The sequence below is a fragment of the Odocoileus virginianus genome, chromosome 26 (genome assembly GCF_023699985.2).
Source record: "Odocoileus virginianus isolate 20LAN1187 ecotype Illinois chromosome 26, Ovbor_1.2, whole genome shotgun sequence".
Lineage (NCBI taxonomy): Eukaryota > Metazoa > Chordata > Mammalia > Artiodactyla > Cervidae > Odocoileus > Odocoileus virginianus.
The window spans coordinates 45023461-45036204 of NC_069699.1; the positions used below are offsets into that span (position 1 = coordinate 45023461).

The following is a 12744-nucleotide window of genomic DNA, read 5'->3' on the forward strand; positions in this document are numbered from 1 at the left end:
GGCAACACGGCGGACGGGTCCTCGGCCACAGCCCCAGCCTTCGTTCTGCCCTTGCAGGGAACTTGGTGCCCAGTGCTAACACTCAGGCCTCACAGGGAGGACTGAAGTGGGGCCAGGGCATGTCTAGAGGGTGCTGGAGGAGCGCCTGGGCACAGGCTCGGCCGTGTGAGGACAGTACTCCGCAAGACTATGACCCTACCCCTGCCCCGCCCCAGCCAGAAGGACCCTCCTGCCGGGACAGAAGGAAGTGGAGCCCCAGCATCACAGAGAGGTGCCATTTCCCCTCTCCCCTAAATCCCTCTGGCCCCCAGAACCCAGCTCACCTCCCTGCCCGTCCCCAGCCCACCAGGAACCATCTGCACGCTGCAGTCTGGACGGAAGGAGGCTCTTCCCAGGGGCAGGGCATGCCAGCCCTGGCCCCGAGTCCCTCACAGCCTCAGAGGGGAGGGCGTGGCTGGGGTGGGGTGGGGGCCAGCAGGAGCAGCCCCAGGCCTCGCTGTTCTCTATGGCTTTTTATTCCTATGTGATTCTACTGCTCACTCATATAGGGATTGGAGCCGTGGCGCACGGCGGGGGCAGCCAGCGGCGGGCTCGGACACTCAACAGAGAGGTCCAAGGAGACCGGGACAGCGGCCCCCGTCTCCCAACGCAGGCTGTTAGTCTGGCCAAAGGAGCCCCTCCCCTGGGCTCCCCTCCCCGGCCAGCTGGAACAGGGGGAGGGCTGCTGGATCCCAACACTGGAGACCCACCCCCCTCCACCACAGGCTGGCACCAGGACCCGGACGGTGTCCCCAGAGGAATGGCTGAAGGATCTGGTTGGGGGCGGGGGGGCGGTTCGGCTGGGAAAAAGGGCCTGGCACAAGGAAACAAGAGCCAGTGTCCTGTGTGGCTGGGGATAGCCCCTGGAAAAAGGAGGCAGCTCAAGAAAAGAAGGTACAGTCTGGCTAAGGACTGTCCAAAGACAGAAGGGAGGGAAGTCCTTGGTGGGGCAGGCAGCAAGCACATGCAGAGTGAGGAGACACCTCAGCAGGGATGCCACAGCGGGGAGTGACAGCTAGACTAACGTCCTTAGGCCTGTCCTCCCTGGGATCTCTGCTCACCCACATCAAGCACACCAGGCTCAACCCTCCCAGGCTCCTGTTTAGGTGAACCGAGTGCCCTGCAGAGACGGGACAGCGAACTCCTGCAGGGCCCCAGTGCAGAGGCCGCTGGCGACCACCACTCCGCTCCCGGCAGCCCCCTGCCGGTCTGTGCTCTGAGAGAAGACGCACTGAGAACCCAGAGCGTGGTCCTTTTTATTTTCAGTCCTTCTTGCTTCACCCCGCAGAAGAAACAGGCTTGGGAGCTGAGCAGAGGGGCTGCCTGGAGGAGAAGACTAGGAACAGCGAACTGGCCCAGGGGCCTGTCCTGGTCCTCTGGGGTACCCATGGCTGAAAGTAGGGGTGGAAGAGAGCCCCCATCTGCCTGGCCAGTGTGAAACTGGACACAGAGGGAGCCCTGGCTGGGAGGTGTAAGGGCCAACCAAGTGGCCACGGCCAAGGGAGACGGGGCCCTAAAGCCTGGTCAGGCCCTGGGGACCAAACCTGGTCTGTTCCAGGACGCTGCCCTGCAGGCCTCTTCTAGGTTCCCCAAAACATGACCTACACCTACAGCATCACTGCGGCTGCAGGAACAGGAAGTGGGCGTCCATGACGTTGGTGCCGGTCAGCCCCGTGTGCAGCAGGTGTGCCCCACCCTGGAAGCGACAGAAGAAGGTATGCGAGTCATTGTGGGCTAGGAAGGTGGCCACGTCCAGACCCTCGGCGGCGGCCTGGCTGGTGAGCTCAGGCCTGACCCAGGCCCCGGCTGCCTCCGTGGGCCCATCCTGCCCATCAGTGCCGCCGCTCAAAAACAGCACGTCCACAGTCTGCAGTGGCCATTGTCCCAACTCCGCTCCAACACGCAGGGCCAGCTCCTGGTTGCGGCCACCCTTGCCTGAGCCCTGCAACTGCACCGTGGGCTCGCCACCAGCCAGCAGGCAGACTGGGCCCTGAGCGCCCACCACAGCCTCCAGAGCCTCCTTCAGCTGCAGATCTGGGAGCTGGAGGTCAGCAGCAAGTTCACAGAGTCTGTCATCCTCCTCCACAGACGCTCCAGTGCCAGGCAGGGCAAGGCGGGCTCCAGCAACTCGGGCCAGCAGCCCGTAGAACTGGGCCACACTTTTCACATCACCCTGTATGGCTGTGCTCAGCACCACAGCCCTGTATCCCAGCGCCTCAGCCTGCTTCTGAGCCTCGGCCAGTGCCAGTGCGTTGGAGCCAAGGATCACATTGAGGACGTGACCACAGGTGTGTGGCCCGTGAGGGTCAGAGTCGGCTCGGGCCAGCACAGTCTTCACAGAGCGTGGCAGGGCAGCACGAAGGCCATAGCGATTGAGGATGTGCAGGCAGTCTTGCACGCTGTGGATGCTGGCCACAGTGGGGCCACTGGCAATCACCTCCACGGGGTCCCCCACCACGTCTGAGAGAATGAGGCTCACCACCTGGGGAGGGGTCGCAGAGGCAAGGCTCAGCCCCACCTGATCCTTGCCCCAGGGCCCGAGAGGACAAACTGCCTTCATCTAGCCACATGTCTTCACACCACCCAATGCACTTCCTCGCCCACTTCTAACCCCTCTCAAGTGGGTGTGCAAAACACCTAGCCTTGTGGACTCCCACACCAGGCCTCTGCCCTTCATCTCCCTGGCACATGTGGGCCTGGTTCCACCAGCCCTGGACTGCCTGGCGAAGAAGGGCCCCACGCACCTGAGCAGGGTAGGCGGCCTGAGCCAGTCCCCCACCCTTGAGCTGGGACAGGGCCTTCCGGATGGTGTTCAGCTCCTGGATTGTGGCTCCCCGGGCCGCCAGCAGCTTGGTTAGTGTCTGCTTCTCCTCCAGAGTGACAGGTGGGATGGGGGCGGGCAGGAGGGCTGAGCCACCCCCTGCAGAGACAATGAAGGCTTTGGGCAGAAGGGATGGATGGCACTGGGACTTCCCGACCTGGGGAGCCGGCAGGCAGTGCTCACTTAGGGATGCGGGTGCTAGAAAGAGGGGTTAGGGTGCCCCCGTGTGGACATACAGTGAATGCCCACACAGTCACCACAACCAAGGCACCTGAGGTTGAACTCTGCTTTGGGGTAGCCCAGGTCCCAGAAGACACTGGAAGAACTATTCCTTAAGACCTTGGAAAAGGAAACAGACCTGGAGGACACAGCAGAAAACTAGGGAGGGGGCTCAGGGAGCTGGAAACCGGGGTTCTATCCCCAGATGACAATGGTGCCAACAGCAGCAGCAACAGAGATGTTTTCCTTGAAAGACCTCCCTGTGTGCCCGCTCACAGTTATCTGACAAGGTCAGTCAAGTGGAGGGCCCCACAGCTCAGGGGAGGCCACCAAGGAGTCAGTCACCCAAATCTTTACTGCCTCTAATCTGTGACCTTGAGGGCTCCAACCAACGGTTCCTTGCACACCTGATACTGGGAAACCTCCCCGTTGCCGCACACACACACACACACACACACACACACACACACACGAGTCCTGAGCCAATGTGGCACCCTCACCTGAGATGAGCACGAGCAGCAGGTCATCAGCGGTGAGGCCTTCGGCCAGCTGCCTGATGGCCAGAGCAGCCCGCAGAGCGTCCCGGTCCGGCAGGTTGTCCTCCGCACCCTCAAATACCTGGATGCAGCTGTGTGGCTTCAGCAGCATCTCCCTCAGGGGAGAGAGAAGGGAGAGCCAGAGATGCAGTGGGCTCTGTGTCCCGCCTGGTTTCTCAGATGTACAGGTGAAGGGGATATGAACAAGGACGCCCACTGACACCCACCCTGGACCCAGGCCACTCCCAGAAGAAACCGGAAGCTGGTGAAGGAAGGAGGCCCCGATCCAGCCTGAACCTGGGCCCAGGTTCCCCTCCAGACGAGAACAGCACCCCCAGGTTCCTTACTGCTTGCCAGCATGCTCCATGGCTGCACGGATCCCCTTGGGAACGCTGATCACGCCCTGCACAAGATGCTGGCCCAGGAGCTCCTCGGCTGCAGTTGCCATGCCCAGCACAGCCTTGCCAAAGCCCACCAGGTAGACGTTCTGCCGCAGCTGAAAGCTCCGGTCCCGCACCTTCAGCTCTCCGCTGTCGGGGTCCAAGGACAGGACCCGCTGCAGCATGGGGCCGGGCAGCACTGCACCCACAGTGCTCTCAAACAGCTGCCGTGCCTGCTCTGCCAGAGCCATGCTACTGGCCAGGCGGGCCAACGGGCCCCCCCAGAGGAGTGGGCCCAAGGGGGCTCTGGCCAAGTGACGCAGGACCTGCAGGGCTGCAGCCATGCCCCACTGCTCTCAGCACCACTTGGCGTCCATGGCTGCCTAGGAGAAAGAAAGCACTGGTTAGGCCGCTGCAAAGCCAGAGACAGGAGGCTTCCCTTAGAGCCACGGCTCTGTGGGTTCAGGGCCAGTGGACCCCACAGCTGCTGCTGCTGCTGCTGCAGGAATGGGCCATCAGCCAGACCCAGGAGATTCCCTAAGGTCCACAGCTGTCTGATCTCACTCCAGTCTTCTGAGCCCAGGCCTGCAGTCTAACCAACCACATCCTCCTCTTCTGTAGGCCACACGCCAGCTCTCTGGACACCTTGCCCAGAGTCCAGAGGTCCTGTTAGCAGAGCCCTCCTCCTAGACCACCTCCTTCAGCTGAGAGTTAATCATTCACAGAGGAAGAAATTACTATCCGTGGGCTTCCATCCGGCCCCTTTCCACCTCCTGCACTTCTGAGCCTCCCCCAGGGCAACACCCCTTTCTGGCACTCCTTCCTTGCCTCTTTACCTCTTTACTTCAGTTGCGACAAAGCTGTTGGCTATGCCACCAACTGACCTGGAGCCCAGTGACCTCCAGGCCGCTCTGTTTCATTATCTCACAGGCCTGGGCTGGGGAGCCTGGAAAGACTAAGTCTGTGCAGGGAGGCTGTAGATTTGCCGGGACACTGACAAGCAGGTCCAGGCACATCCTTGGGGCACAAAGCCTGAAGAATCCCGCACTCCGGGCCAGCCCAGCAACAGCTTCAGGTTCAACTTTGATTCACAGTAGAAGCTTAAAAAAGTCCTTAGACACCACATGATCCCAGGTACAATGGGGCCCAACCCGCAGGACAAAAAGGATGCCCTTCCACCTACAAGGCCAGACCCACCGCTGCCAAGAACATGCCTTTTGCTCTGACATAACAAATCTTGGATCACACTACCTACAGGGGTGAGAACCTCATGGCTGAGGCAGGCAAAGGACAGGCTTCTACCACTGAGGCCAAATAATCATTTTCCCCACTGGGCACAGTAAAGGCCAAAGAAGACCTGAGGTAAAGGCCAAGAGGTTGCGGAGTAGTTTAGGGACAATAAAGTGCTAAAGAGCTCATCTCTAACAAGGCGTTACTTTAATAAATTATAAATTTATTTTATAGTTATAAATTAATAAATCCCCACCATACATACAGACTGCAGCAGCAAGTGTGGACACAGCAGAGAATCAGGCTCCAGCTCTACCACAGGGACAGCTCCATTTCTCTCACTGGGTCTCCTGTGCAAAATGAGAGGTGAGATGAGACTAATGCTCTTCCTTTGACATCCCTGGGCTCTCTGAAGCTGTCCATTGTTAACACTGAAAACCTCGACTGCAAACATTGCTTTATCCTACACCAAAAAAAAAAAAAAAAAAAAAACCTGGCAACGTCCAGCCTGGGATCACTTAGCCTGCATGGAGCTCAACTTTCCCATTAAAAGAAGACAAACCGTTCCTGACTCCAGCTGTGAACGGGAAAACACAGAGGGAGCTACCATGGGGATTCAAAACGGGCCCCAGCTATTGCTGGGGCTGGCCAAAGAGCACTGGCTATAAAAGTGGCTTAGCACGTAGCAATAGCTGATTTTGACGGTCTGGACGAAATTTGTACCTGTCCCCCCCCCCCCCCCCCCATAGATAACAGGCCTAGAGAATACCAGCGTTGCCAATGGATAGCAGAACCCAAGGCAGGGGGCGCCCAAGACTAAGGCGGCCAGATAAAATACAGAACGTCCAATCAAACTTCAATTTCAAATAAATTAGAAATTGTTAAAAACTAAATATGTTCCGTACAATATTTGGGCTATATCTATACTAAAAAAGTATTTATCTAGTTAAAATTCAAGTTTAACTAGACTCCCTGCATTTTTATTTGCCAAATCCAACAACTCCACTTGGAACACCGCCTCTCCTAAACTACCCTGAGCTCCAGAAATTCGTAAATACAAAGCCGACCCGCCTTGACACCTCCCCGCCACCAAACGGAGCTCGAGGCCTTTCCCCGCCGTCGCCTGCCTGACCGGCGCCGGAAGTGACGTCACCCGCAGGCCAAGGCCCCAGGCTTTCCTCAGAGAAACGGCTGTCGCGTAATGCCCGAGAAAATAAGAGCCCGCTGCTGCCTGGGCCCGCTGCCCCTGAGCCAATGGCCCTGTGGCTCTGCAGGCCCTCACGGCGCCAACATGACGCCTAACCATTCGGCGACCCGGGGTCCAGCCCCAGGGCCCAGCCCCAGGGCCGGAAATGCTCTATGGGGGTGGAGCAGGATCCGGAAGTGTGGGGGCGGGGTTGGGGCGCCGGTGGCGAGGGGCGGGGCGAGCGGGAGCCAGAGCCGGAGCAGGTATTGGCTCCGCCCTGCTCTCCAAGAGGCTTGGATTCGGTCACCTTCAGGCCTCAGTGTCTTCATCTCTACAGTGGGATAATAATCGCCACTTCGCCGATTGCTATAATCCGCCCACTCCTTTATTCTGTACGATTCAATCAGTCGCACGTACTTTCCAACCTACTGTTAGGTGCTGGGCATTGGACAAACCAAATGGACTGAGAATCACTACTTACCCACAGCTGACTTCTGGAGCCAGATGAAATCATTCCTGCCACCGCTGTAATTCCACAAGGCATTCGTGTTCCCGGCCTTCTTCCTCGGGCTACCAAATCACAGCTGTGATTCAGCACAAAGTGCGTGTGAACACGAATGACCCTAGGCCTCCCACCCTGTCCCAGCTCTCACCCTGGACCCGGCTTGATAGTGGTATCTTGCCACATTCAAAAGACAAGTCCTGACCAGACTCAAGGACACAGAAGAACTCAAGGACCAGACTCAAGGACACACTGTTTTTACCAGTGTTTTCTTGAGATCACAAATTATACAAGATTTCTTAAAGTCTTAAAACATATTTCTCCCCCTGCTCTTCTCTGCCACATCTCTCTTTTCCTCTCCAAACCATGCTCTACTCTTTTCAAAAAGTCTTCCTCCCCCACTTCCCAGCTGTCTCCCTGAGTTTTTCTTTCCTTTATAATAGAGGACTTTTTGTGTGTGAGTGCTAAGTCACTTCAGTCCTCTCCGACTCTTTGCAACCCTATGGACTGCAGCTTCCAGACTTCTCTATCCATGGGATTCTCCAGGCAAGAATACTGGAGGGGGTTGTCATGTCCTCCTCCAGGGGATCGTCCCAACCCAGGAATCGAACCTGCTCCTCTTATGTCTCCTGTATTGGCAGGTGGGTTCTTTACTACTAGTGCCACCTGGGAAGTCCAGAGGGCATTTCATTCCCTATGAACTTCTCCCAAATCTTCACCACCTCATCATCACAACAAAGGCAACTTCAAGATCTGCCCTTTATAGGTATAAGGAAATTGTACTTAAAATTTAAGTTTTTCCTTGCTTGCAGTCAGCTGTCTTCATCCATCCATGTGTTTATTCAGTTCCTGAGTGCCTTCTATGTGGGCCAAATGCTCTAACTGCTGGAATGAATAAGCCATGGTACTTTTAGTTTGGAAACTTACTCTGCTTTTATAATTATATCCCCTCATTTTGGGGGAGGTGGGGAAATGTGAATTTGAGCACCTCTTGTTAGTTAGTGCCAGAGACCCATAAACAGATATCACTTGCTATGCTTTTCTGTCAGACTATTAGCAGGAGACTAATTATATCCATTTTTAAAATCCCCATCCCACCCCACTACTCACAAGATTCATTTAACTGCGAGATTCAGGTGTCCACTGGACTGTGAGCTCCTGGAAAGTGGTGAAAGTGAAAGTTGCTCAGTCATGTCTGACTGTTTGTGACCCCATGGACTACGCAGTCCATGGAATTCTCCAGGCCAGAATACTGGAGTGGGTAGCCTTTCCCTTCTCCAGGGGATCTTCCCAGCCCAGGGATTGAACCCAGGTCTCCCACATTGCAGGGGGATTCTTTACTAACTGAGCCAGTAGGGAAGCCCAAGAATACTGGAGTGTTCAGCCTATCCCTTCTCCAGCGGATCTTCCTGACCCAGGCATCAAACCGGGGTCTCTTGCATTGCAGGTGGATTCTTTACCAACTGAGCTATGAGGGAAGCCCAGGAAAGTGGTAACTTGATCTAATTAGTATTTGCATTTTCACTTCCATACGTAAGTCCAGACACAAATACAAGCTGACATTTTTCTTTCTTCTTTTTCTAATGAATAAACAATGGGAATTCGCTGAAGGTCCAGTGATTAGGACTGGGCACTTTTACTCCCGGGGCCAGGTTTGTCTCTGGTAGGGACACTAGGATCCTACAAGCCACGTGGCACAACCAAAAAAAGAAAGGAACAAGAAAACAGTGAAATGCTCAGCTACAAAGTACTGCAGACCCTAGGTGGAAAAGATTTCACAAAGGAAAGAGATGATGGTGAGTGGAAGTAAAAGACTTCATGAGGCAGTGGGATTTGGGTCTAAGAAAACAATCAGGCGCAACAGAATGCTTAAACATACCTTGTTAGTCGGCATGAATATGTCTACAGTCTTAAATACACTTGGCAATAAGTATCAGGGTCAAAATGTGCCAAGCAATTGCAAAGGAAATGATTGGTGATGTGGACAAAGACAGTGTGAGGAAGGAAAAAGCTTTTTCCTCTAACCTCTTAGGTTCATTGACCGAGGCCCTACAGTTTAAACTGACAAATGACAGATTAACAACAGAAAAAGGTTTATTTCATATGGATGGGAGGGACCTCACAGAAATGACATGAAAACACCCAAAAAGCCATTAAGCCTGAGGGCTTATATACCATTTCTTAACAGGGAGTGATAAATTTTGGAGATGTAGCAAGACAAAAGGGGTTTGAGCTTCTTTAAGTAATAAATCGTGGGAAAGTAAATATAAGGGGGAAACTAATGGAAGATAAGGATTGCTAAAGTAATGTTTGTTTGTGAAGATTCATCTCAGTGCTGGCTCCCCATCACCTAGTATGGGGGGGGGGTTGCTTTTCTCATGAAACTGAGCCCCTCCAAAGTACATTCCCTTACCAAGTTTATGGTTAACCTCTCTATCCAAAACTTTATTCCTTTTCTTGACCCCTTTGACCACAATCCTTTTGTGAGATGAAGCACTTCCTGCCATATCAGTGGGCAAGAAGTGTCACAGCCATCAGCGATTTCTGGCCTCCAAATGTGAATGAGGGCTCCCAAAAGGGAACACAATGCCTTCGATCCAGCAGGTGCCTCGACCCCCCGCAGTGATTGCTGAGGTCAGTGAACAAGGAATTCAGTATGTAAACTATCAAGAAACAGGATATGGGGGCTTCCCTGGTGGCTCACTGCTAAAGAATCAGCCCAACAATGCATGAGTTAGGTTTCTGATCCGGGAAGATCCCATGTGCTGGGGAACACTAAGCCCGTGAGTCACAACTACTGAGGCTTCACGCTGCAACTACTGGGGCTGGAGTGCCCTAGAGCCCGTGCATCGCAGCTGGAGAATGGCCCCCTGCTCCCTTCAACCAGAGAAAAGCCCATGCAGCAACAAAGACCCAGCGCTGCCTAAAGTAAATATATAAAATTTAAAATATATATATATTTTTTAAAAAGAAACAAGATTTGGCCCCAGATAGCTGAGGTTCACATGAAAGGAATGAATTCAATAAGCCCAGAGGCTTGCATCTTCCCATGCATAGAAGAACACTAAATATCATTGCTTGATACCTGATTTTCCTTACTACTTAACAATAATCTTTGATGTTCAGACTGCCTGCCCCTTTTGTTGCAAACTTGTATATCACCTGACTCCCTCTCCTGCCTCCAAGCAGTTTTCTCAGGAGTATTGAGATGTTGCCTCCTGGGCTCGGAGTCCTTAACATTCCCTCCAAGTAAAATAACTCTCTACTTTCAGGTTGTGACTAATTTTGTAGTCGACACTTTGCTACTTGAACTCTAACCAGCCAGAGTCAGATGACTAGAATTGCTGTTGTTGATAATGTAATTGATGTACCAAAGTTGCTGTTGGAGATATCATTAATGTACAAACTCAGGTTGTTTCTCCAGGGTAAGATGAACTAACAGGCCCCTAGACATGAACCATCTGATCAGAGAGTGGTAAACCAGAGACATCATGGCTCCCAAAAACATGATGAAGAAATGTCACAGAAACGTGCCAAGATGATGACTTATCTCGGCTTCTTTGTTCCCTTTAAAAACACTCCCAGGGACTTCCCTGGTGATCCGCACCCCTGATACAGGAGTCCCTGTTCGATCCCTGATCAGGGAACTATAAATAGACCCCACAAACCAAAACTAAGAGTTCGAGTGCCACAACTAAGACCTGGCACAGCCAAATAAGTAAAATAAATATTTAAAAAAATAAATATTAAAAAAAATAAATATATGGGGGTTTCTCTGGTGTCTCAGTGGTAAAGAATCTTCCTGCCAATGCAGGAGACACAGGTTCAAGCCTTAATCAAGGAATATCCCACATGCCGTGGAACAGCTAAGCCCATTCACCACAGCTATTGAGCCTGTGTTCTAGAGCCTGGAAACGCCACTACTGAAGCCTGTGTGCCCTAGAGCCAGGCTCCACAACAAGAGAAATTACACAATTGTAATTACACAATTACAGAGGAGGAGGTCATTCATGGGTGATGTTGAGTAGTCAGTGACCAGGGAAAGGTGGTGTGAATGAAAACTATTAGCCGTCATATTAGGAAACAAAGGATGTTGCAGCCATCAAGCTGTCACATTACAGCTGCCCTGACATGAGCCCTGAGGGAACTTAAAAGAGAAACATAACACTAGCCATCAAATCATCAGACACAGCAGCCCTCTTAGCACCACCATTGGGCACCCTGGGGAACAACAGGCAATGTTGTTCAGTCACCAAGTTGTGTCCAACTCTTTGCGACCCCATGAACTGCAGCATGCCAGGCCCCCCGTCCTTTACTATCTCTCAGAGTTTGCTTAAACTCATGTCCATAGAGTCGGTAATGCCATTCAACCATCTTATCCTCTTCTCCTCCTGCCCTCAATCTTACCGAACATCAGGGTCTTTTCCAATGAGTCAGCTCTTTGCATCAGGTGGCCAAAGTATTGGAGCTTTAGCTTCAGCATCAGTCCTTCCAATGAATATTCAGGGTTGATTTCCTTTAGGATTGACTGGTTTGTTCTCCTTGCTGTCCAAGGGACTCTCAAGTCTTCTCCAGCACTACAGTTCGAAAGCATCAATTCTTTAGCTTCTTTACCGTCCAACTCTCTCATCTGTACATGACTACTGGAAAAACCATAGCTTTGACTATACAGACCTTTGTCAGCAAAGTGATATCTCTGCTTTTTAACATACTGTCTAGTTTTGTCATAGCTGTTCTTTCGAGGAACAACCATCTTTTAATTTTATGACTGCAGTCACAATCCACAGTGCTTTTAGAGCTCAAGAGAAGAAAATCTGTCACTACTACCACTTTCTCCCCATCTGTTTGTCATGGAGTGATAAGACCAGATACCCATGATCTTAGTTTTTTGAATGTTGAGTTTTAAGCTTTTTCACTCTCCTCCCTCATCCTCATCAAGAGGCTCTTTAGTTCCACTTCATTCTCTGCCATTAGAGTGGTATCTTCTGCATATCTGAGGTTGTTATCTTTTTCCTGGCAATCTTGATTCCAGCTTGTGCTTCATCCAGCCCAGCATTTTGCATGCTGTACTCTGCGTATAAGTTAAATATGTAGAGTGACAATATACAGCCTTAAAGTATCCCTTTCCCAATTTTGAACCAGTCCATTTTCTTTCAGCTCAGTTCACTCAGTTGTGTCTGACTCTTTGCGACCCCATGGACGGCAGCACACGAGGCCTCCCTGTCCATCACCAACTCCTGGAGTTTACCCAAACTTATGTCCCTTGAGTCGGTGATGCCATCCAACCATCTCATCCTCTGTTGTCCCCTTCTCTCCCCACCTTCAGTCTTTCCCAGCATCAGGGTCTTCTCAAATGAGTCAGCTGTTCTTATCAGATGGCCAAAGTATTGGAGTTTCAACTTCAACATCAGTCCTTCCAATGAACACTCAGGACTGATCTTCTTTAGGATGGACTGGTTGGATCTCTTTGCAGTCCGAGGGACTCTCAAGAGTCTTCTCCAACACCACAATTCAAAAACATCAATTCTTCGGTGCTCAGCTTTCTTTATAGTCCAACTCTCATATCCTTACATGACTACTGGAAAAAGCATAGCCTTGACTAGATGGAACTTTGTTGACAAAGTAATGTCTTTACTTTTTAATATGCTGTCTAGGTTGGTCATAGCTTTTCTTCCAAGGAGCAAGCGTCTTTTAATTTCATGGCTGCAGTTACCATCTGCAGTGATTTTGGAGCCCAAAAAAATAAAGTCTGACACTGTTTCCATTGTTTTCCCATATATTTGCCATGAAGTGATGGGACCAGATGCCATGATCTTCATTTTCTGAATGTT

The 12744-nt window shown here is 52.0% G+C and overlaps 1 protein-coding gene across 5 annotated transcripts; it reads right to left on the reverse strand.

The window, feature by feature from the left end:
* Positions 1–1275: 1275 nt before the first annotated feature.
* Positions 1276–6588, reverse strand: GLYCTK (glycerate kinase). Of its 5 annotated transcripts, XM_020874248.2 has the most exons (7): positions 6358–6588; positions 5719–5802; positions 5491–5575; positions 3963–4378; positions 3580–3731; positions 2784–2959; positions 1276–2521 (listed from the first exon to the last, which is right to left on the reverse strand). In XM_020874248.2, the coding sequence occupies exons 4-7, from the start codon at positions 4337–4339 to the stop codon at positions 1655–1657; spliced, it is 1572 nt and encodes a 523-aa protein (XP_020729907.2). In that variant the 5' UTR covers positions 4340–4378; positions 5491–5575; positions 5719–5802; positions 6358–6588; the 3' UTR covers positions 1276–1654. The 5 variants fall into 5 exon arrangements, with proteins under 5 accessions (XP_020729907.2, XP_020729908.2, XP_070312084.1 ...); XM_020874249.2 differs by lacking the exon at positions 5719–5802; XM_070455983.1 differs by lacking the exon at positions 5719–5802 and having other exon boundaries at positions 6353–6588.
* Positions 6589–12744: the final 6156 nt, after the last annotated feature.